Source organism: Pezoporus flaviventris, unplaced genomic scaffold (assembly GCF_033815535.1).
Source record: "Pezoporus flaviventris isolate CSIRO_AGI_PZ_B2104156 unplaced genomic scaffold, CSIRO_AGI_Pfla_v1 ptg000031l, whole genome shotgun sequence".
Taxonomy (NCBI): domain Eukaryota; kingdom Metazoa; phylum Chordata; class Aves; order Psittaciformes; family Psittacidae; genus Pezoporus; species Pezoporus flaviventris.
The window spans coordinates 1,585,354-1,611,187 of NW_026892579.1; the positions used below are offsets into that span (position 1 = coordinate 1,585,354).

At 37.7% G+C, this 25,834-nt stretch overlaps 1 protein-coding gene across 3 annotated transcripts in view; it reads left to right on the top strand.

The window, feature by feature from the left end:
• Positions 1-24,632, top strand: part of LOC133272638 (triadin-like) — a 95,458-nt gene extending 70,826 nt beyond the window's left edge. The window contains exons 14-19 of one of the 3 annotated variants that reach the window (XM_061460001.1): positions 12,083-12,109; positions 13,177-13,227; positions 18,924-18,965; positions 21,529-21,546; positions 23,267-23,314; positions 24,213-24,632. In XM_061460001.1, the coding sequence (XP_061315985.1) occupies positions 12,083-12,109; positions 13,177-13,227; positions 18,924-18,965; positions 21,529-21,546; positions 23,267-23,314; positions 24,213-24,379 (353 nt within the window). In that variant the 3' untranslated portion in view covers positions 24,380-24,632. The remainder of the gene's footprint in view (positions 1-12,082; positions 12,110-13,176; positions 13,228-18,923; positions 18,966-21,528; positions 21,547-23,266; positions 23,315-24,212) is intronic. The other 2 variants (XM_061460000.1, XM_061459999.1) reach the window with 2 other exon arrangements.
• The last annotated feature ends 1,202 nt before the right edge of the window (positions 24,633-25,834 follow it).

The window sequence follows — 25,834 nt, forward strand, 5'->3', positions numbered from 1 at the left end:
TACAGTGACAAGCCATCACAGAAAGAGAAGATGGAATGTCATTTTCTATCAACGGTGCATTCTGTACATAGCCCAAATCAGACATAGAGGAGTTTGAAAGACAAAGAAAGAACAATATTAAAGTGAAGAAATCTTATGTACTTCAGTGATTCACCAAATATCAGTGATACTAACAGGAACCTTAAGGCACAATTTATACATGAAATTTACATATTAATCCTTTCTATTTAAAAGGTTAGCTCTCTAAGACATTGTGACTGAAGTCCTAAGACTTTGTGACCAAAGCTTCAGCTTCCAGCATCTGTTATGACTTCTTTCAATGTGTGGGAGAGAGGCCATGTCATAGAAATGTGTAAACAGTTGGCAATTCCTAAAGGTCAAGAGGTAGCAACTTTTTGCTTGAGTAAGGTAGTTCCTAAAATCCCCAAGAGCAAATCTGGCTATCAGAACATGGAAATTTTTAACCCTTGCTCATAATTCAAAGTGCTGCAATCAGGGATTCGAGTGAATTACAATACTCACCTGCATTGGTGATTTGTGACAAAGCCCATTAGCCTCAGGGCATCTCCAAAAAACAATAAATAGAGCTGTAACAAAAAAAAAAAAAAAAAAATCAGCACTTTTTCAGTTTCAAGTGCCCTCTTGAAACAAAAGGAATTTTAATATTTTTTAAATCAAACCACTATTTTTGTATTTCAGTAATATTTCATAATTCCAGAGAGCTTCGAAAACTCTTTGTGTGAAAGGTAGCCAGATTAAAGCCAATTTCAAGATTTCTTAGGTCTGCATAAAATGGAATATCTCATTTCAGTTCACAGTTCTTTTGCCTTATTGATATCTGACTAAAGAGGGCATGGACTAAGATAGGGATGTTAAGCAAGCACCCTTAGTAAATTCTCTCTCCAGGTCAGCTTGCCTTAAGATTCTTTGCTTCTGTGATTCTAGTGAACCCATTTAACCATCGCAGAATCCTTGTGGGTTGTGCACTCACATGCATATGTGTAATAACAGTCCCATTGTTTAAAGTGAATTGTGAACCTCAGTTGTCAGGAAGTTGGTTTCTCCAGGCTTCCTGCAGAGAGAGAAATCTTGTCTTGCTTCTGGGGGCAAGTCAGAATCCACCTCTAATTCAGGATAGTTGTCTTTTGGGAGTCCCATCTCCTATATAAACTACTTAGATGTTATGAGTACTTGTAAGCTAGTTGGATGCAGAAGAGAGTTGCCTGTCGCTAACATGTCTCCCGTTCTGATTTTCAGCATTATCACTCTGGCAGTTTGCCCTTCAATTCATTTAATAGTTTAAAAAAAAAACACATTCATCTGACAAGTTTCATTGGCAGTAATTTCACAGGAAGGTATGAAGGATCATGTTTTAACCTTTTCCTAATAAGCACATTATGGTGCAAAACACTGCATATAGTCTGAGTGTAGCTAATATCAAAAAATGCAGAAAATGGGTAAGGCATGTACATTCCAGCTCCAAACTACGTATTTTTGCCAATCCAGTAAAGGACAATTTCTTTCAATTACTCCTGGTAATAATACCCTATCCATTGTTTGTCAACTGCTGCTATGCATACAGAGTATGGTATAAACTGTCCAAGGCACAGCAATGTCCTTTGTCAATGTATATAAAAATCAAGATGCTTTCCAAAGTAAAAAAGAACTGGGCAGTAGTGCATTTCAGAACTGCTTAGCTTTGGAGTTGACCAGAAAACTGGAAGACAGCCTTCTTATTCATAGAGGAAATGGTCATATCAGGGTGGGATTTCTGCTCTCATCTGTGAGTACCACCAGTGCAACATGAACCACACTTTCACAGGTAGTTTTCTAATATGCCTAATTCTACAACTACAAACTGTATAACACAGCCTGCTAACAGAATGTGTACTCCTAAAAAGAAAAAAAAAAAAAGGTAGGGGACAAAAAAAAAAAAGGTAGAAGAGCATATTCTTAAAATGGTGTCAAAAATACTGTATTATCTATGGGAAGATAATAAAACCAGTCACATGCTAATATGATGTTAAACTAGCAGTGCTATTTTGACTACAGTTAGGATAGGCATCTCTCTCAAGAGGTTAAAATTACTGAATTAGCCACAAGATGGAGCTCAAAAGATCTTCAAGCCAGTAGTTAACATTCCTTCCTGAATCAGATTAAGAACTAAACAACATTGGTTTATTGAAGAACTCTTCATAGGAGCCTTAAACTACACACAAGGTGTAACTCGGTGTTAATCCGGTCCTACCTGAAGATTTTTTTCGTTTAATAGATGACTGGCCATACATTAGTATTTGACTTCCCAAGGTGAAGCAACAAAACCTTGGCATTTTCAAAGAATAATGATGGCTGGAGCATTTGAATGAAATGTGGAAGATGCTTTGAAAAGTCTGCATCATTTAGCTGAAATTTGCTTGACCTCTGTTCACCTCATCTCAGCTATCTTGGGGGTTATAAATAATTTATGCTCATTTTGCAGGGTTATGAGAGACTTACTGGTCTGTACAACCTTTGTTAAGTGATGGCCAGATCTTGAGGGACCAGGCTCATGTACTTTCCATGTTGCAGATATTTCAGTTAGGATAAGACATGACCAGAACATGCCCTTCAAAGTACCCACTCAATATAAATAGAAAGCAGGCAAAGGAATGATGAGTGCAGTGGGGTGAAGATTTTTCACTGCATTCATAAATTTAAAGAACTTTTAGATCCTCAGATAAATTTAATCATTAAGAAACTTTAACTCAAGCAAGCATAGATGTCTAAAATTAATCAGCTACATAAAAGCTATTCACCCTAATTTCACTTTAGAGTTAATGGAGAGAAATAAGCATCTGCAGAGAGTGTTTCAACTGTTTCACATATCTGTCAGAATAAAAAGAATTGCCCCATGGATATAACTATATTTCTGACTTGACTATAACAAGGAACACAGTTTAGGTTTGGTTAAGGCACATAAAAGTAATGATGCTAACTTGCATCAGTGTTGTTTTTTTTTTCTTTAAATACCCACAAATTTATTCTCTATGCATTTTATTCTCAAAATATTTTATCTAAACCTTGTCACTGGTAACACCCATGTAATCCATTCAAGGTAAAATTGAGATTATACCTTTTTTGTATCTTATGTAACAACAAACCTGCAAAATAATTCATACTGATAGACCTAGCATAGCATTTCAATTGCAGGTATGATTACAACTTGTGTTAATCATTCTTACTTGCCTTAAAGTATAACAATAATTTATTCAGCCCCTGTTACCAATACATGGAGACAGTTAAACTAGTATTTTAATGATTATGAAACAGCTGTGATTTCTGTAGAAAAAGTAATCTCTGTAATTGGTGGCCTCTGTTGCTACCGTAAGTTAGGTATAATACATGTATATTGGCATAATGTCAGCAACACTCTCACCTGTCAATCAGCATAATATGCTTAAACACCTGGATATCCGTATAACACATGGTTAATTGACTAAAAATTTCCCCATGGGATAAACTATTACTTTATTGCTCTGAGTAAAGATGTCTGCAAATGAATGCTCAGAGGTGTTCTATTCAAATGAAATTCCAGAATGAACAGTTTTTCTGGTGATAATCTACATTTCTTTTTTTATCTGTGCAGACATCACTTTCAGAAATGTGCTCTTATAAAATTGCAATTAAAGCAAAACCAGTGATCAGCAGCATTTCATGAAGAATGATGATGGTTTAGGATGTTCTGTAGAAGCTAATCTTTAACCCTCTCCTTTAATCACCATATTAATTTCGGTAGCACACTGTTAAAAGTCCATTTTTTCAAAAGCTAATTATTTTTTACTGTTATTCACCCTTAATATCAACTAATCTTTCCTCCAAAAATCTTATTTTCTAGACTTTCATAAGGTCATCTTATTCTTTGTAGAATCACAGAATAGTTACTGTTAGAAGGGACATTAAAGATCATCTAGTTCCAATCCCCCTGACACAGCCAGGGGACACCCATCACAAGACCAGATTGCTCAAAGCCCCATCCAACCTGGTCTTACATACTTCAAGAGATGGGGATGGAATTCCAGGTATTCCAGGGTATTCTTGTCTCACTGGCAATTATTTTACATTTATTTAATAATATATGTAAATATCTACTCAGCCATAATTATGCTTTTACAAATCCAGTCATAGTTAAAAAAGAGCTCAACAAAGGAGTTTATATTTGAGGTATTTGCATTGATTCTGGCACCTTTTGCAAATAACAGGCATTATGAAATAAAGATTCAAATACTAATGAATATTAATATCTGCAAGAGGTGTTTATTTTGGCTTCAATTTATATAGAATGGTGAACACACTATTTCTGCTCAAAAAAAAGCCATCACTTTAACATCCAACATACCTCAGTCTGCCAGATATCGCTCAGTTACACTTTACGAGTCAATAATTTGTGTTGCAATAAAGCATGGCCTGAGCTTGGCTATGTTTTGCCTTAGCTATATGCAAATGTAAAACTGATATTTCTAAAATATTGTCCCTCATCTGTATGTTCCCATCCCACAATTTCAGGGAAGAGCACATGAGAACGCCAGAAGCTGAGGATGATATTGAGAGGAAGCTCTTCAGGTCTTTCGCCACACATGCCTAAAGCTGAATACATTAATGCAGCACATGTACCTCATCTACATTTGACTGAAATTTCATTCTTTCCAGCTCCATCGATGGAAGATTTGTCCTCCTGGGATTTTAAAACTTGTAGTACCTTAAAGACATTAGCTTTCAGTGTAATCGTACAAGATTGCTGTTTCAACAAGACTTACATTTCCCAGTGCATTTCTATTGTTTAACAGACAAACTGGGAAATAGAGAAGGATTGGAATCATTACTGATGCTCCCTACAGGCATGCATCTCAGATTCAACTCGAACCAATTCCTCTCATTAAAAATCATTTAAAATTATCAGAAATGTCTGTACTTCTTTCCTACTTTTACCACATTTATGCCATATTAAGTTTCTCCCTTTCCTTGTCTTTCTGAAATATCCCTTTTTTTTCCCCCAGTTTGTATAAAATACTCTTGAATTACCAGTTAAAAATAAGTTTTAAAAAACAAGTTGCTCTAGACAACAGCAGCAAAATCCCCCAAACCCAAGAGTCAGCTCATTCTTCACTACACAGCCCCGAGGTATAAGGCAAGCCAAACAGAAAAGACACAAACATGCTAACCGTACGAAAGCATATATCTTGGACCAGGTTACTCTGGTAATGGAACAAAAGCAGAAGAAACTGGGAGAGCAGCCTGACAGATTTTTGGTGGAAAGCAAAGATAGAAACATCAGCCTGTTGCAAGTGAATACCCTGCATGCTCTGATATCAGTGGTTATTTATTAATATAATGGAGAACCATGGCATTTTAGGAAGGTTTGCCGTAACCATTTACCCTATTACCATCATTAGTCACAAGACTTCTGTTGAAACAGTGGTCCAAGGAAGTCTGTGGTGCTGCACAGACCTAGATGAGCACTCCCTGCAAACGAATAAAAGTGAGAGCACTACCTGGAACCTCAAGTTCTCTGCTTTCCTGCAAACCTTTCAGATAGCCTTAGATAAATCGCTTAGTATTCCATACCTGCCATGTTAATGTGGAATAATACTCCATGAACATATGGAAACCTCTACAGATAACCTGGAAAGCAGTAGGTTTAAGGTAAACCAGAAATGTAAAATGAACACTGTAGGGAATTAAGAGAACCTTTAAGGACAAGTCTTGGACAGCATGCACTTTAATTATACAAGTTCCTCTATTAACCCCACCATCACATTCTTCTTGCTTGCTTTCTATGACCCATCCATCTATTGGCCATACACTGTCAAGGCAATTTTCTACCATAGAGCAAGGGTCAGGGTGAGCACAGGCCATTCTCTTTATTGGAAGCTTGCTGCAGCTGATCTGTTTTGTGAGGAGTCATTTTTTTTGACATATGCTCATTAGACTGCTTTTTCTGCACAGTCTGCCAGCTGCTCAGTCAGCCAGCAGGACTTGAGTAGGACACAGGCAGATATGGGAGACAGGGTCTGCTGATCTAGGAACCTTGTGGGAACATTTGATTTCTCCTTTGAATGACAAAGGGTACAGACAATAACTTCACAAAGGCAGGGAGCTGCTTTTGAACAATGATAAATCCTAATAATCCCCTTTTTTCCTGAAGCTGATATAATCTAAGACATTCTGAACCATCCCAGTGTAAAGAATATGTTTTATTATGGTTGACTTTTTGATAATACAGTTGTTCCAGTCTGTAAAACCTTGCACTGACAGTTTTATCCAACCTTAAATTAAAAACACACTGATGATGAGGCAGAGTGATGCGGCATCTTAAATTCTTGCAGATTACAAAATGAATTTTTAAGGAGGAATGCCCATTACTTTGTGTAAGGGCCAAATTTTTTTGTTTGTCTATGGCTTATTTTCAGGAAGAATGGACTAACTTAGCTTGAATAAGGAAAGCAAAGATTTATCCTTCATCATGATGTATAAACTGGAAGGTTAAGGCACAAATCTTGGGAATTACATTAAAAGACTGCTATTGATCTTGATTCCTCTTTTGGCCTGCAATGCTGTTACAGATAAACATCATGGGTGTGTTCTTCTGATGCAGAGTCCAAATCCTGTTAAAGAGTTTGTGCTCTCTTTAATGAGAGATGATCCAGGCTCTTACTTAGCCTGATGTAAAGTAACTTTCTTACTTGTACATGTAACTATCCAATTGGAAATAATTTTCTCAGCTACAGCGTGTATTATTATTTTGTTATTCTTCACTAAAAAATAAATAAAAAACAAATAGTTCTGGCATTGTTTTAATTTCCTGCACAACATATCTTTTTCTTACAGAGTGTGCACACTCACAAATATATTTGCTGTCTGAACAGCAAATGACTGCTATCCAGATGGAAAATAGACATGTTAGAATCAAAAAGCATGTTCTGCTTTTAGCCTCACCAATTTATGGTTCAATAAAACAGAGGATTTTGTTTCTGAATCAATATCAGAAACTAATTTACAAAACTACACACTATATAATTAATAACCTACTGGAATTCAGAATAGGATGGTAAGGTCAAAGAGTTTATAGAGAAAACAGCTGTACGGGTTAGTGTACCAATATTTGATACCGTGCTCCACACAAACAGGTGTGATAAACCTCACCAGTTATCCAGGTGTTTCACTTCAGTGACTGTGGTGTTGCTGTCTATCTTTGATAATGGTTTGGTGACATGGTATAGTGGGAGCTGTCCCTGCCCATGTCATGGAGGTTGGAACTAGATGATCTTAAGGTCCTTTCCAACCCTAACTATTCTATGATTCTATGATTCCATAGCAGGCACAAAGAAAGAGTCAAAGAAAATTTGAAGTGAATGTGAAAAACAGCAAGATAACTACCAAGCCCTGATATTGAGTTTAATTTAGATTGACACAAAAGAAATTTGAAAACATTTTGCTGAGGATAGAACCAGATAATTTCATTGATCAAGCTCAGATTTGATGTAGTTTCAAGTATTTCATCAAACATCCATCTGGTTTCATTAGATCCCAACCTGACCCTTTTCTTCCTCTAATATAGTTTAAGTGTTGAACAAATGAATATAAAGTACTTAGGAGTGAATTTTCTAACAATTGTTAAGAACAAACAGTTATTTACCCAACAGCTAGTCCTGTTAATTAGTAACATCAGAACAGTGAGACCAAGAGATGATCTAACCCAACACACTCTCTGCCAATGGCCAAACCAGCAAATGTCTAGGGAAGTGTACAGGAATAAAACAGCCACACAGAGATCATACTGTAACCTCCCAGGACCTCAGGTCAGGAACTTCCTAAGCCAGAAACATTATCTTCATGTTTAAGGGCACTTTGTAAATTTTTCTTTAATTTGCCAAGTCACTTTTTAAAATCATTAAGATTTTCAACATCCACACATTTTGAAGCATGTGTCACGGATTATCTAGGCACTGTAAAAAGAAATAGTATTTAAATTCAAAATTTGAATAGACGTGCTTTACTTTCAGTGGAGGATACTACATGAAATGACTGAGAGCAGCAGAATGCAGCCTCTGATTCCTCACCCTCTAGGTTAAATACCTATATTGAATATATGGTTCAATATATTGGAAAGTTTGACTACATCATTGATACTTAGCTTCTATCTTCTTCCCTGTAACTGAGTAACTGTTATAGACATATGTGATACTGTAAAAATGAAATTAATGGTCTTGGAATTTCAGGTTTTGGCTTTCATCTTACTGTATTCACCATTTGAATAACACCCTGAGGAAAATTCAAATGAAAAAAGAGGCTTATAATAAGTGGAAGCAAGGAGAGGTGGCCTGGGAAGAGTACATGGATGTTGTGCGGTAAGCTAGGGACCAGGTTAGGAAAGCTAAGGCCCAGTTAGAATTAAACTTGGCTAGGGATGTTAAGGATAACAGGAGGGGATTCTACAGGTACATAGCAAATAAAAAACAGACTAGGAAGAACGTAGGCCCCCTCAGGAAGCTCTCGGGAGAACTGGCTACACAGGATTTGGAGAAGGCTGAGGTTCTGAATGACTTCATTGCCTCAGTCTTCACCGGCAAGTGCTCTTACCACACCAATCGAGTCTTGGAAGGCAGATGCAGGGACTGTGAGAATGAAGATCTTGGGCCCACTGTAGGAGAGGATCAGGTTTGAGACCATCTTAAGAACCTGAATGTGCACAAGTCCATGGGACCTGACGAAATCCATCCGTGGGTCCTGAAGGAGCTGGCGAACAAAGGTACTAAGCCACTGTCCATCATATTTGGGAAATCATGGCAGTCAGGTGAAGTTCCCGACGACTGGAAAAAGGGAAATACAACCCTCATTTTCAAGAAGGGAAAATGGAAGACCCAGGGACCTACAGAGCAGTCAGTCTCACCTCTGTGCCTGGCAAAATCTTGGAGCAGGTACTCCTGGAAAGCATGGTAAAGCACATGGAAAACAATGAGGTGGTTCATGACAGTCAACATGGCTTCACTAAGGGGAAATCATGCCTGAACCAAATTGGTGGCCTTCTCTGATGGGGCTACACAACTGATGGATAGGGGCAAAGCAGCTGATTTCAACTGCCTGGACTTGCGCAAAGCATTGGACGCTGTCCCGCACAATGTCCTTGTCTCTAAACTGGAGAGACATCAACTTGATGGATGGACTACTTGGTGAATAAAAAATTCACACATGAAAAGAATTGCAGTCACAGGCTCATTGTCCAGCTGGAGACCAGTAACGAGTGGTGTCCCTCAGGGATCAGTGTTGGGACCAGTCTTGTTTAACATCTTCGTCGCTGACATGGACAGTGGGATTGAGTGCTCCCTCAGCAAGTTTGCTGATGACACCAAGCTGTGTGGTTCGGTTGGTACACTGGAGGGAAGGAATGCCATCCAGAGGGACCTCGACACGCTTGTGAGGTGGGCTGATGCCAGCCTCATGAAGTTTAACCATGCCAAGTGCAAGGTCCTGCACCTGGGTCGGGCAATCCCAGGCACAGCTACAGGTTGGGTAGAGAAGAGATTCAGAGCAGCCCTGCGGAGAAGGACTTGGAGGTTTTGATTGATGAGAAAATGAACATGAGCCAGCAGTGTGTGCTTGCAGCCCAGAAAGCCAACCGTATCCTGGGCTGCATCAAAAGGAGCGTGACCAGCAGCTCGAAGGAGGTGATCCCTCCCCTTTACTCTGCTCTTATGAGACCCAACCTGGAGTATTGTGTGCAGTTCTGGTGTCCTCAACATAAAAAGGACATGGAACTGTTGGAACAAGTCCAGAGAAGGGCCATGAGGATGATCAGGGGACTGGAGCACCTCCTGTATGAAGACAGGCTGAGGAAGTTGGGGCTGTTCAGCCTGGAGAAGAGAAGGCTGCGTGGAGACCTCATAGCAGCCTTCCAGTATCTGAAGGGGGCCTATAGGGATGCTGGGGATGAACTCTTCATTAGAGACTGTAGTGATAGGACAAGGGGTAATGGGTTAAAACTTAAACAGGGGAAGTTTAGATTGGATATAAGGAGGAAATTCTTTCCTGTTAGGGTGGTGAGGCACTGGAATGGGTTGCCCAGGGAAGTTGTGAATGCTCCATCCCTGGCAGTGTTCAAGACCAGGTTGGATGAGGCCTTGGGTGCTATGGTTTAGTGTGAGGTGTCCCTGCCCATGGCAGGGTGGTTGGAACTACATGATCTTAAGGTCCTTTCCAACCCTAACTATTCTATGATTCTATGATTCTATGATCTTGATGAGATAATACAACACATAAGAAGGATATGATTAATAGTGAATGGACGGAAATCATAATTAGCAGATTTGTCATAATGCAGATGTCTATCTTTACAGCCTAAAGACCATCTCAAAATTTCACTTTGTTATGTTTTGGGTTTGTTTTTTTTTTTCAATAAAATTTAGATATGTTTTAGAACAGCCAACTTATCCAGCAAAACCTTTTTATTTTAGATTTTCATTATTTCATTAAGATATGCAGCAGCAATATCTCTGAGTGGTACACAAGAAAAAAAAGAGGGTTAGGCTTTTAGGAAACTGCTGATAGCTATGATCTCAGTGTTCAGGCTCTGTCTGGATACTGACACTATACAACTTTGGCTAATTAATACCTCCATAAAAAATATGGAAAAGGGCAACACAAATAGCTTCCTGAACTTGTGAGGCCAGACATGGGTTGAGTTTCTATAGTTTTAAACATTCTTCTGTGACTCATATTCACCAGCAGAAAAAAGGAAATATCTGCAGTGGGTTCACTAGAAAGTTCACGTGTAATGGCTGTGATTTGATTTTAGTGTTTTAAAACAAAATGCATATATGACATAAGGATGGTGTAACAAAAGCTTGTTTGTAAAATTCGTCAAGCAGTGACAGTAAAGACTCTTTAATATTGTTCACATGTGGCCAAGCTATGATCATTTTTGGTGGCCACTGAAAGTCTTATGTGACTCATATTCTGTGGTAGCTATGTAAGTCACTATATCAGCCCCTGACGTTCTGTTTGGGGTTTTTTTACATATATTTGCCATGAATTTCCTTTTACTAAATGAAATTTATAGCTAGATGAGCATATATTGTTATGTGTTTTAAGACAATACAAAACTATTTTCCTTTACAAATTTCAGAGATATTTCATGGATACTAAATTACAACAGAATTTACCTAAGTTTAAGATGTTTAGGGAAATATTTTTTGTAGGTTTCAGGTTGTTTAGACAAAACAAGTGAGCCTAAATTTACAAAAAAGTTTTATTACACATATAAAGATAACAAATATAACTTTGTCATAGGATCCCTATTTTTCTGCTGTTTCTTATTTCTGATTTTATACTTAGGAACAAGAAGATACACTTAATTTGTGTTTATAGTCTCTATTACCCCCAGAAAAGTTTTGTTGTTTTTGCTTTGCTCTGCACACCATCTCCGGTTGCTGTCTCCTTAAGGGCTCAGTAACAACTTGGATTAAACAGAGGCTGGATATAAAATTGAAGCAGTTTTATACCGCAGGGAAAACAAGCAAAACAAAAACCCTCTTGCACAGCAGTTACTTTTTGCCCCGAGTGGAAGCTCGAGAGCTCAGTGATTCAGAGCCCAGGAGCTCAAAGCAGCAAAATTATTGCTTGTGTTGCCGGGCCTGCAAAGGCAGCTCATCCACTGCACTGCTGCACCTCTCTGTGGGATGATGCTCTTTCACACACTACACGCAGCTGGGAGAGCCTTTATTTTCTTAAAAATAACAGCTGCCTTGCAAAAGCCAAGAAGAAAAATCCAGCTGGTGGGCTAGGTCTCAGCATTTCACTTCCTTCTGTAGAATCAAAAATGGCATTGGGTACAACTCCCTGAGCTCTCACTTTACCTGAAAAATGTTCTCTTAAGGTCCATGGAAAGCATTAGCTCATTTTTCACTTTTATCTCACGTGGGTTTTTTTTCTGGGAACCTTTTTCACTGGCCATTTATGTAACTACACATGTAATTTAAAAAAAGCATTAAATCCTGCATTACAGGCATACAAATAAATATTAAAATAAACCTCTTTTGTTTAATTCTAGCGACCTTAGAGAAACCTCACGAACACAGTAAGTATCAAGTTGATAAAGAACATTGTCATTTGAGCTTTTAGGAGATATTTATGTTGTTAAAGTTTTTGCAGCTTAAGAGGGGATTCATCAACACAAGCTCACAGGAAATGCTGACTTGGTTTGAAAAGACTCTCTCTGTATTGCAGGACCAGGTGTGTTTCACAGGACTCAGTTTACATGGAAACTATTTTCCTTTTTGGGCTGAGATAGGACCTACCTGTGCTCCCTGACTCCATGGCAGCTTTGTACTGGAAAAAAAATCAAGGGGCACAAAGAAAAGGAAGGGCCTGTGCAATTCCCTGGCTAGGACCCCAATCTAAGAAACAGAGAGATTTATCTCTTGGTATGCTGCATCTGTAACCTGCTACACAATTTAGACATAGCTGCAATAAATGAGAATTAAATATATTTTTAACATTCCTCTGAAATGCCATAACCTTGTTTTATTCTGTCTCATAATGTTGAGGCTTGGATATCACACTGTTTTTAAATAGCAGAAAGTTGCATACAGCTTATATTTAGTACAGTATAATATTTATTATTGTCACTGCCTCACAATATGTCTGTGGGATCCAGGCTAACAGAGAAACATGGAAAATTCCTTTTTTTTATGTATACTGTATACTGAACATTTTTTATGTATACAGTATACTGAACCTTTATTTGTCTGTATGAAACAACCCCACTTCTGTTGTAGTAAAATGCTTTTATGATGTCTATATTAATCACCAGGACAAATTTTGTATATGTGATAGCAATCAAAATTAGTAGAAGTTTTTCACAATTTTAGGAACCTTATGATATTTAAAAAAAAAAATGGAATTTTGTGATCTCTTAAACCACATTAAAAACTAAAAAGAATTCTTTGGCATTATTTTTCATTTTCTTAGGGGAAAAATAATTAAATATGTTTACTCAAAGAAGATATTTATAAAAAATTCTTCTGAAGTCTGGTGTGAGTATGTAATGCAAAGTCATATTTAAAAATCATAATAGGAATCTTTTATTTTTAAAATCTAAAAACTTAAAAGCTTTCTAATGTAGGGTTTTTTTCTTATTTGCAGAGCATGATCGTGTTAAACATGAAAAAGCTGACTCATCTCAGACTAAGCCAGGTGGGTTTGGTAATTTAATTTCTAGTTACTCCAGGCTCCACTCAATAAGGATATGTGGTGCTTACGAAGCTTGGAGAACTCCTCTGAGCTAGACACTTGTTTTTGCTTTGTGTCATTGGTTTTCTCAGAGTTTGGGAGAAGAACAAAAATATGGGTGAATTTTAACGAGAAGGATTAAGCTTTCACAGTTTTTCCACAGTTCCTGTGACTCTCTCTCACTGTTGTAGTATGGCTTATAAAGCGTTAGCAAAACCTGATTTCCAGAGTTTGGGGAACAAGTTCTCTACTGCCCTTCAGTATATCAAAGAGGAGTAACCAGTTATTACATGAAGTGTGCCTCCCTAAAAAGGAGGAGCTACAGTCTCACTGGGTTCATGATAGACTGAACAGAGGCAACCTCCATTTTCTGACTCTAGGAGCAGAAGCTGAATAATGAAAACAAACAAACAAAAACCAAACAGAAACAAATTAACAAACAACCCACACAAAGCTAATCCTGGGCTGGCTATGCATTTTTGTAAACTGTAAGTAATAACAAGCAACAACTGGCTGTGGTGAGCAGGACGGGGTCTGCCTTTCGAACCAGGGCTTTGTGCCTCATCATGCTTTTTGAGGAGGAAGGCACCCAGAGATCCACGGCTGGGTCTGGCGTGAAGAAACAAAACTAAGAGAATAACTTCACAGAAATCATGGGTTTTGGTCCTCCACTTACATTGCTCCTGAAGAGTCTTATCAGACACAGGGAGCACTGAAAAGCAAGTATCAGCCTCCTGTCAACCTTTGTTGGAAGTGCTGCTCTTTGAACTTCACATACAAATGAGCAGCTCATGAATAAGTGATTGGATAAACCACTTAAAACTTTATGTGTTCAATGAGAAGCAGGCAGGCTTTATTTTTTTTATTATGCTTTTTCTTATTTTGTTTTTAAGAAAACAATTTCTCCTACATATTTACTATTTTTCTTCTTTGTTATTATAATACAATATTCTATTTGTAAGTTAAATATTTCCATAGACATTTTGAGGTTTCCTGCAAGCCTTGAGCAGCTGATTAATAAAGTTGTATTACTGGGTTTGAGACAACAGAGGAAAAAACCAGTGTTTCTCACTCTAACCTTCAACGACACATAGGCCAAGCTTTTGGGTTTGTTCTTTGGTTTTTTTTTGTCTCATTGTTCACTTTTTATGTATTAACATCTAGCAGAGATCATCAGCCAGCAGTTAGGTGCAGGTGGGCTCAGACAAGGCAGGAATGTCCTGGCAAGGAAGCCCTCCTTTCCAGCTCAGTGACACCTGGGAGGGGTCAGTGTTGACCAAAATGTGGGTTGCCTGGGCAGATGGCATGATCACTCACCTTTCCTGCAAAATGAAATCAGTGCTCCTGCACAATCAGCCTGATCTCATCCAGATAGCAGCATAAAAATAAATTTCCTTGGAAAGGCATTTGAAAACCTCAGAGCATGATGTCACAAACCACTACATTTGCCTGATTAGGAGCTTACTTTAGCACAGTATATTCTAGACTAAAGCCCTAAAAAAAAAAAAAAAAAAAAAGAAAAAGAAAAAATCTTCCTAAATTTCGTTTAACATAAAAAATCTCTTCCGAGGTGATTAATGGTTGTTTTGGAGAGCAGTGGCTGTTTTGAGTTTTAGTTGATGACTGGAAGTATTAACCTGCAAGCACCGGTGGTATCAGTGCTTCTGCCTGCTCTGTGTCAATGAGTGCTCTTGAGGTAGCAGACTGAATTATAAAAGCCTCCTTCTGTACAAAGCAGTGGTCTCCTTTTTCACCTTGATTCAGGTCAGCTTCAAATTATTATTCCTATGCCTCCTATCAGAAGACTTAGGTGTATCACATGACTGAGAAACCAGAGAACTTCAGAAAATATATTGATCCTGGAGGGAAATGTTTAAAGTGTGTTTTGTGTATGTGTGTGAGAGCAAGAAAAGCAGGAGAATTTATTCCTTATGTCATTTCTCTGAAACTGCCTGAAATATACAGAAACGTTTACAGCTTTGTATTTTTCCATTTAAATTACATACATCAGAGAAAAAATTAATATTAATGCTTCCAGTGCTGCAAAACTGGAGCTCTGCAGAGGACAGAATTCCCTCCAATGAAAAATTTCAAAACTTTCAACTTTGGGCTTATCCAAAATAAGAACAAAATTTGAATTTTTCTGAAATATTCACAAAAAAATATTTTGGACTTTTTGTAACATTTGAGGTCGTCAGTTGGTGGGGGATGTGTCTTGTTTAGTTTTTCTTTTTGCCAGACTCCTCATGGTATAGTAAATTAAAAGTACATGAGAAATGGGAAATATTACTTATATTTTTGCCAAAGTACTATGTATTATCCTAGAAACTCAGAGAAAAAGCCATAGGAAATGCATCAGGGTGTTCTCCCATACAATCAGCAGATCAATACTTGCTGTGTGGGTAGATTTCAGAATAGGTAGGTGATAAATACCAGAGAATTACTGTATTTATTCTCAGATGAATGCAAATTCCTTAGCCTGTCCAAGACATTCTGCTTTCATGTGTGAATTAAGTTTGAAAAGAAATTCCTCCCTTACTTTTAAATGGATCAGACATGCCATCTACTCAGAGACTTATTTGATTGACTCCTAGAGTTACAGAGCAAACACTGCTGTGAATTATCACCAGAATTAGAAAAGAAAGAATATCTCATTTAGTGTTGAAAAGAGCAGAAAGAATATCCAAAGAAAGAGAAGCTCCAAACATTTAGCACTTTACTTGTCATTAATCCAATGGATTAACACAGCAGATTTCAGCAAAGGTACAGTACCGCATTCAGCTCTGGGGCCCCCCAACACGAGTAGGATATGCACCTGTTGGAGCCAGTCCAGAGGAGTTTCATGAAGATGATCAGAGGGCTGAAGCACCTCTCCTGTGGAGACAGGCTGAGGGAGCTGGGATTGCTCAGTCTGGAGAATAGAATGTTCCAGGGAGACCTCGTAACAGTCTTCCAATACCTAAAGGGGGCCTACAGGAAATCTGCAGAGGGACTTCTTACAAGGGCATGTAGTGATAGGAGAAGGGGGAATGGCTTTAAACTGAAGAGGGTAGATTTAGATTGGATTTAAGGAAGAAATCCTTTACCGTGAGTGTGGTGATGCATTGAAACAGGTTGCCCAGAGAAGTTGTGGCTGCAGTATCCCTGAAAGTGTTCAAGGCCAGGTTGGACAGGGCTTTAAGCAACCTGGTTTAGTGGAAGGTGCCCCTGCCATGGCAGGGGAGGGTGGAACTGGAAGACCTCTAAGGTCCCTTCCAACCCAAACCATTCTATGACTCTATGATGGTACAGGGGCTATGTTTAAAGTCAGCATGCTTAGGGTTTTTGTGGACTGGCATGTAGAAAACTTAATGCCCAAATCTAAATTAGTGAAATGCACTGTTACATGCTAAAGCTCATCTAGGAGCAGAAAGAAGATACTTCATCTCAACAAGTTGTGTCTTCCAGATGTTGGTTTTACTATAAAAAAAACTCTACCTTCACAGACAGCCATGAAATGGACTTAAGATTTTTTAATTCATTGCTTTCATAAGAAGCTGACAATAACAATAGCTGAGTAAGGAGGGCACAACGGGATTGGGGAGAAATCCCTAAACTTAATACAAGCAAAGAGAAATTAAATTGCCACTTACTAGATGACAACTGAAAAGCATGGTAATGCAAGGCTATATTTTATTTCCAAAGAATAGAAAAGTTCAGTAACCATGGAGCTTTATCCCTCCCTATATGTTCCTCCATCACTGCTGATTTTCTTCCATAAAAAAATAAAAGACCCCCAGACCAAACAAACAAACCCCAAAACACAACTGCCGCATCTTTCATGTCCATATTTGCATTGTAGTTTTGCTGGATGCTGCTGTGTTAAGGATGAGAAAAATGGCCTGTACAACGAAACTGTTTCTCCCTCTACTTACGTATGACAAATGTCGTCTTGGTCCTCTTTGGCAAGTGCACACCTCTGAGAATCTGAGAGCCAAGTTAAAAAGAAATCAGCAGAGAGAAGTAGATAAACCTGCTCTCTCTGCCCTCAGAAAAACAATCCTCTGAAACTTACATGCTAAATTCAAAGAAAACATCAGGTATCTTGAGATCACACAGAAGCCTGCTGTTCTAGATACTGTGTTATCCAAGTGTTTAGTCAGAGTGCATATTAGGATTTAGCAGTCAAATGTGGACATTTGGGTTCCAGAGAAATACCCCCCCCCCAAAAAAAAAAAAAAAACAGCAGTTCTTAAGGTTGACTTTTTGAGGGTATAGATGTACAGTAAACCGGAGATCTGGTAGTTCACAAGTTATTTTAGCCACCCCTCCCCTTTGCATTACTTCATCTCCTTCATCGCATTTAAGAACAATTTTGACTGCCAGGCTGGAGACATTGCTCGTGTTCAAGAGCCAAGCAGCTTTGTGCATGCACAAACCTGGGAGGGTTTCTAGCCAGCTAGTACTCAGCTGAATTGAATGGCTTTGGGGCACAAGACATCCTTGCCTGATACAACCTCCGTCCAAGCATTGTCAGATTCAATCTGATGCATCACAGAGGCAACTTGGGGAAAATGAAGGGGCCAGAGGCATATGGCTGTAAATTGATTACCTCAGCAAGAGGAAGGGGAAATACCATTCTGAATATGTCTTAAACATAATTAGAAGAAAAGTATTCATGTATGTGAATGGTGAAAGGTAGGGCTTAGGAGAGAACTCTGAAGTCAGGTATGGGAAAAGAGAAAATGTGAGTAGAGATATGAAAGTATTAGGAAGGGTGAAGTTCAAGTCAGCTAAACTGGGCAGAGTAGAGATTCTAAAAAAAAAACCATCCTAATTCCCACCTCACTGGGCCATTGGGCAATTAGAGACAAACCCCAACTGATCAAAAAGTGTAGGCCAACCTATGTCTCTGCCCAAAATTTCATCCGCCAGCTTACTTGGAGGAGAGGCAGCTCAGGTACTGTGGCTGATGTCAACATGGGTCCATGTTATCAGAGAACTGTGCTGAGTACAGCCAAATGCAGCCCAAGAGTACATGAACTTGGGCAGCTTTTCTCATGAGATTAGCAGCAGTTTAGGGCTGCTCTAATATTTTGTGACAGATAACCAGTTGGGTGTTGGTAAGCTTGTCCATTGGCAGGTGGTATGAACTCACATTCAGACTGACACTCTCCCATGTGGATGTGCCTCTGTGAGTTAGCATATGCTTGGAGGTCTCCATACCTCTCTCATCTTCAGAGCATAGACATATGTAGGTATTTCCATTCATATTTGTGGTTAGTATCTAAGCAGAAGTTCTCAGTGTCGTATAATACCAAACTGTTGAACTTAGACACCTAGGAAGGTGATGTTCACAAAGTTATAATAGTGATATTATTAGCATGTTTTTTACCTGAGTGCCTGCCTGAAACACACTGCCAGGCATGTGGCTCTTTTCTGGAGGCTGAGACATTAGGCCTAGTGATTTATTTTTTACATGCAGTATGATATCACCATTCAGTTAGAAGTCACACATGCTGTTTCATAGTGCTATGGTGGGATAGTGATGCTAAATACATCCATTTATTTTGTCATTGTAAACCATTTGTATAATATATACATATATGTATAGAGATATTTTTCCAGTATATGCTAATACAGTGTGAATTTCTAATTGTAATGCTGCTTTCAAAATGCAGAGGAGAAAATTAAACAAAAGACAACTCCCGGTGAGAAGTCAGGTAAGAAGAAGTGATTCTCTGCTGATTTATGGATGGGAAGGGGGAAAGGGAGGGATATTAAACACTATTTAGCACTCATCTAATGTAGTACATTTGCACTGCAATCATTTTTTACAGTATTTTGAAATATCTGACTTAGCACTTTTTTAGAGCTAATTCAGCAGTGACAATTGTAGGTAACATTCTAAGAACCAGTCTTTTCATTGACCAACAAAGTCAAGACATTTGGGCTGTTTGTTCCAGCCTCTCTACCAGAGTTGGCTAATGAAGTGGGGTGTAGCTGTAAATCAGATCCCTGAAATGATCCCATGTACCCTTGTAAGATCAGATCTTTCAAGAGACTTAATTTTTAGCACAAAGACCAATGCCCAAGTAAGGGGTAATGCAGGAGGATGAGTCACCAGTTAGATTAAGAACTTGGATGTATCTTAAATTGGCTTTATGATCTTGAAAATATTTTTGGAACTAATCCTTAAGTTTCTAGGTCTTTTCTATGACTTAGACCTTGTAGGTTTTGTAATAATAATGCTGGCAGAAAAAAATTCAAATAATAATGACTGTTACAGAAGACCTGAAGGGTCATCCAAGGGATTAGAACATTCTCATCATCATTGACAGTCAATAAAAAGCTGTTTTGAAGTACCTTTCTAGATACCTACCTCTTGATTATTACTGGAGGTAACCTCAATCCAAACAAAATGAAAGATTGCTAAATCCTGGACAATGAGGCCAACAGCTTTTCATTTGATATGAGGATGATGATGATGATGATGAATATTTTCACTAAAATAGTGAAAATAGTTTTGTTTAAAGCTGAAAGGTGCCAGTGTCGTGGTTTAAACCCAGTCAGGCAGCTCGTTCACTCACTCCCCCTCTTCCTTCCCTCCCCCTACTCCCGGAGGGACAGAGGGGAGAATCAAAAAGAATGAAACTCCCACAGGTTGAGATGAGAACAGTTTAGTAACTAAGGTATAACACAGATCACTACTGCTACCACCAATGATAATAATGATAAAGGAAATAACAAGGGAAGAGAATACAACACCTCACCACCAGCCAACCGATAACTCGCCCCCCAGCCCGACCAAGCACCGACTGATACCTCATCCCACCCTGCAGTCCTAGCCCCTTCCAGGTAACTCTCAGTTACCTCCTGGGCATGACGTGCTGTGATATGGAATACCTCTTTGGTCAGTTTGGGTCAGGTGTCCTGTCTTTGCTTCCTCCTGGCTTCCCCCCTTCCCCAGCAGAGCATGAGGCTCACAAAGTCCTTGGTCAGACTAAAACATCAGTGTAAACAGCTCTGTTCCCAGGCCGAAAGTCAAAACACAATGCTGCACCAGCTACCAAGAAGGGGAAAAAATGACTGCTACTGCTGAACCCAGGACAGCCAGTTACTACATAATTTTTATTCTTATTTTGTATATGTCTTCTTTGCGGTAACAGAATAGATGTTGAACAGAATATTATGGTTCTGTCTCTAATTGTGAACATTCATATAATTTGCCTGTTTATACTGCTTTCTGTAAGACCTCTCATGATAATCTAGCATTTCACTATGAAGTGATATTTTACAGCACTCTGTTTATCCAATAAAAAAATCTGTTTTCATAGTTCATATTGGATCATAAAGTGCTATGGCTTGTTCAAAAGCATATAAATTATGTTTCTGTTAATAGAAGTGGAGAAATTACTGAAAACTATTTCAATATATTTCTAACCCAAACATGTAATGAGTTAGCATTCAACATCTTTGAATTTACATGATTTTTACACCTAAATTTACAATTTTTTTTTAGGGTCAGCTAACTTCCACTTTAAGTTTGTGAGCAAAATCAGAAGGCTCAAACAGTAATTCAGCAGTGGTTGGAAAAAAGTTGCCTAAAGTATTATGGCTTGACCACTTTTTGTAAGATTTGTTAGAGTCATGTGCTTGATAAATCTTTTTCCTGTTTGTCGGAACCAAATTGAAAATGCAGTATTTCGGGTAGGCCAATTTAACATAAGCTACTACAGAAATAATGTGTAAGTTTTCAGATCAATAGCTGTTGAGCTTGCAACAGGCAACTTCCAACAGTGGGTAAGTCATCCCATCTTTTTTCAACAAACAGTTATAAGTACACAGATTAGCCTCTGGAGAGGACTAGTGTTCTCCTGACTAAAGCTGTATACAAATGTGTTCTTGATGTTGCAAATCAGTTGAATCCCATCCAAAATTTCCAGTAATCTGTTGACTGGTCTGGAGCTACTTCTGATTTACACTGTTGAACAGGGAGAAATGGTCCTGGAATATGTAAACGTGCTGCTGTGTTAAATGACCAAATACTGCATTGTTTCAGCAGAAGCTGATAGCTAGCCAGGGGGAGTTGCAAAGGTCTAAACATGTTAGAGTCTACCTACATTTGAGGGGCCCAAATGCTGTGCATCTTTACATGAGTGGGGGAAGATAAGAGCAAGTGAGAACTGACTGTCATAAAAATATTTGCACGTTAAAAAGAAAAATTAGAATCTCTTTTCTCTTTATATCTAAATATTACATTTTACTTTCTTTTGTCTTCTGCAGTCCAGGCAAAACCAGCAAGTACGTGGTACCTACCTTCATCAGAAAAAATCCTGTAAAATAGATGGATATGTATGCCTTTTTTGACTTTAGCATATGGAAACTCGGTCTTAGCAATTTCTAGTTTTGCTTAAAATTATAGTGTCTTTATCACCATGCTTTTCATTACTTTCATTTAACATTCTGTCTTGTCTTTTAACATACTGTCTTGCCAAAGTTCATTTGACATAACCAATTACTTCAGTATAGGAGTAAACTCATTCTTTGCTTCCCATACCACAAGTATCAACAAAAAATACTAAATCGGGAATGACAAGCTTTGTAAAAATCATCGTTAACAACTACTTGGATTAATAAATACTCTTGCTGAATTAAAAAGAGAAGAAAAAATCACCACATTTTCTTCCTAATCATATATTATTTTAGTATAGCTGTCTAGAGCTTTTCTCAGTCAAAAAGAACTGAAGAGTCCATACATCAATTTGCCATGCAGCTTACTTGTTAACTTGCTATATCTTTCATATCTTCAGCATGGAAGGTAAACTGCAAAAGCAGAAAAAGGTGTTCAGTTAAGTACTCAAATGCTGCCATGCTCAAAAAAAAGCCCAAATATGGGAAAAATATTGCTGTTCACTGACATAAATTTTAATTCACACCTCACAGAACTGTTTCCCATTTGAAATTTCCTATCATGTCTTCATCTCAGCATTTTCTGGCATATATCTTCACCTGAAATCACAGTTGCTAGGACTTCAATTATTCATCCAAGTAGCACAAGGGCTGAGGCATACTGCCCTTTTTTCAGAGGCTACACACATTTTCAACATTTTCCACTTTACAGCCCACCTTTACGTCTTTGTTGCTCAAAAAGGAACTGATGAACAGTATTTTTAGCTGGGGGAAACATCACCTGGAAACAAGGCCATTACAGCTGTCTGTTGGTTTCTTAGCTCTAAAATGTAACAGTGGCCCTTATTTGCCTTCATTTGGCATAACTGCTACTATAATACAAAATCTGTGGTGAAGTTTTTTTCAATTCCTTTTAAGCATCTATGACTTTCGTATAAATTATGTAGTGCTAGACTTTGCTTGTAAAACGAAGCTTCTTCATCTGTTCCATTTACAGCAACCTAACATAAATTCATATTTTTTCAGCAATAATTATGAAATAGAAAGGGGGTGACAGAGAGAGGGGTACTGCCTACCAAGCACTGTTAGTTCTCTAATTTTCCATTTATTCATATGGAATAATTTATTCATATGGAATAGGGTGTGTTCGAGACTTTGAGAATTCAGCTCAAGTACGTCTGAATCAGCAACATAAAGGTCGAGTGGATGGTAGCTCAGTTTACTCTGTACTCTTCTTTCATATAACAAAAAAAGAGAGTAGCTATAAATTACATTTCAGAATTTAAGGGGAGCCCCTATTAACTGACTTCTTCCTTAAGATACATGCATAACTCTTACTAATATTAGTAGTTGCTGTATGTGTGGAGCTATGTGCAGCACTACTGAACTTTATTATTTTGTGGCAGATCACTCAGCTGATAATCTATTGGTAACTAGAACGTGTCCTTTTCACAAAATAACAGAATGAACCAAGAGAAAATGAATGTTTATTCCTGAAATATAGACATGCAATCTTTCTTAGTTGAAAAAAAAAAAAAGGAAAAGAATAAAAGGCATACAAACAGTAATAGAAACATTATGGGAATTTTATTATGCTGTTTCTTTTATCTAGAGCATGAAGCAGTCAGACATGAAAAAGTTGTTCTACCTTCAAAACCAGGTGAGCACTCCTGCATTTTATTCATTCATTACTTTTTGAAACTGTTACTTAAAGAAATTGCAAAGTACAATTATATATGACAAATGCCAAAATCATGGCCCTGTGGTCTATTTGACATGTCATACCATAGCAAAGGAAGCACAGCAGATATTTCAATGCTGGTTGTCATATATATATATATATATCTATCTATCTATATATATATATATATCTATCTCAAAGGTCAAATTTTTGCATCTGTAATTCCACCAGTGCCAAAGAAGTTATGTCATCAAAGAGTCTGAACCATTTTCTGAAAGTGCTTCAAATGACTTCATTTTGCTAATTATTTGTGGTGTCTGCCATTTATTTGGACTTCTCAGTCTTCCTGCATAAGTCAACTTCTCAGGACCAGCAATAGCTCAGTTTTTGTCTATAGCAGGTATTACACAATGTGCTATTCAGATCATGATGTGGCAATGTTCACCATCTATGATAAATGTCTGTACGCCACAGCTCCTACGCAGCCTCACTTGTATAAGATAGAGCAAAATAACTGCAAATATAGGAAGCAGCACTGTTCAGTTTCACTATGAGTCAATCACCATGGATTTAAAAAATGTTGTCTCCATGCTTCTCCATGAAAGGAAATAAGTGAAGAATTAAAATTCTTGTTATTCGTCCTTAACTCTAGCACAGCAATTATACTGTGCAGATGAGAACATCTCAACTATCATTATCCATCATTCGATTGTTATTAATTACTAAGAGGTTACTAAATATTATGTTTTGATATGCAGTAAATAAGATAGAACAAATAAAGCCATTAGTCACTGTAACAGTATTATGCTGTATCCTGTATCTGACTATTCTGCACCTTAATCTATTCTAATTTTTTTTCCCTCTTTTAAATTCCCAGTCAAACTGAAAAACACTGCGAGTACGTGTCATGTCTTGTTTCCCATGGAATATAAATCTTTTTTTCAGATGCATGTTGTCTCAATTTGCATTTTTGCAATTTTGTCATGTTGCAAAACGGTACTTTCTTGCTTGCACTACAGATGCTTTTGTACTCCATCTGCTTAATAACACTGAACACACCCAAAGTAAACCTATAATTTAATATTGTGACTGCAACATTCAAACTCTGTTTGCTATTTTCGCTTTCTATAAAAACACACTAAAAGACATATGACTTATCTTTATGCAAACATATTGTTTGTTAGAAATAACAAAATGGCATGTAGAATAACTGAATTAGACAACTTTTTCATTACTTATTTTACCATTTGAAAATTACTTATTTTATTAATTCACTAAGCACATTCTTGGCCTTGTTTCAATATGCTTTTTTTTCCTACTTTTATAAAAAACTAAATTAAATTAGAGAAAGGAATGTTTCTGGTTTAGACAAGTTTTAAGGAGAATTCAAGGGGAGTTTCTTTCATAACAAAGACTTTCATTGAAGTCATTGGATAATGTCCTTGTTAAGGTTATCTGAACAGAAAAAGACAGGTCTATGCTTATTATGGCGATTCATTACACATTACATACTGGAAATCATAATCAGACAACAATCAAAAGAACAGTAAATGTAAAGAATGTAAACACTTTGCATGCTTTGAATTGTGAAAATGGTGAAGTAGGGACCTTCACAGATTAATTAGTTGTAGCCTTGTCAGCACAAGAGATCTGTTTCCTTTTATGTACTATGCCTGGCGCATCAAGACCAAATCATGTGTTATTCTGATGCAAAGTAATCTACAAAATGTATCCAAAACCAAGGCCAAGCCCCATGAGACACATACCTCTTCCTGCTCCAGATCAGAAGCTGACAACAAGGCAAGGAAAAATGCTCCCATTAAGATTCCTAAATTGGTCTCCTATGTCAGGTACTTGAAGTTAGACAAGATGAATACCCACCCTTAACCACCTGTCAGAAGACGCAGTGCTATTCTGAACCCCAGCTTCAAAGGGAAAGAAGGAACACAAAGGATCTGAAATATGCCGGTACTGCAAGATATCCCACAATCTTGAATTGCAGTTTTCAGTTTTCAAATTATTATTGCAAAATTATCACTTCCTTTGAAGTAATTGGTGGGTTTATTTCCAATTTTGACAGTATTTTAAGTAAATTTTCTTCTATTTGACTCCATTATTCAGATTTTTTCAGTTTTGTATTCACCAGATCTGTTCACTGACTTTTTTGTCTTCTACACTGACTTGTCTGAGAAACCCCCTGATGGCACTCTTTAGTATTAGAGAACTGTCAGAGATTTGACTAATTTCTCATGCTTTCTGCAATAAGTAACATTTTAATCCAAAATCATTGTCTACAATGCTTTTTTGTCAAGAGCTGTATTACTCTGGCATATTGTGAATATAAGGAACAGCCAAGATATTTTCCCTTGACCTTTGCAGAGGGATGTTTGTACGACATTCTTGAGTTTATATTCTGCTGCTTGAGATAATTATAAAGGTTAACAGTGCCTTTAGAAAAATAAAAGGAAAAAAATGAAAAAAGAAAAAACAGTAACAAGC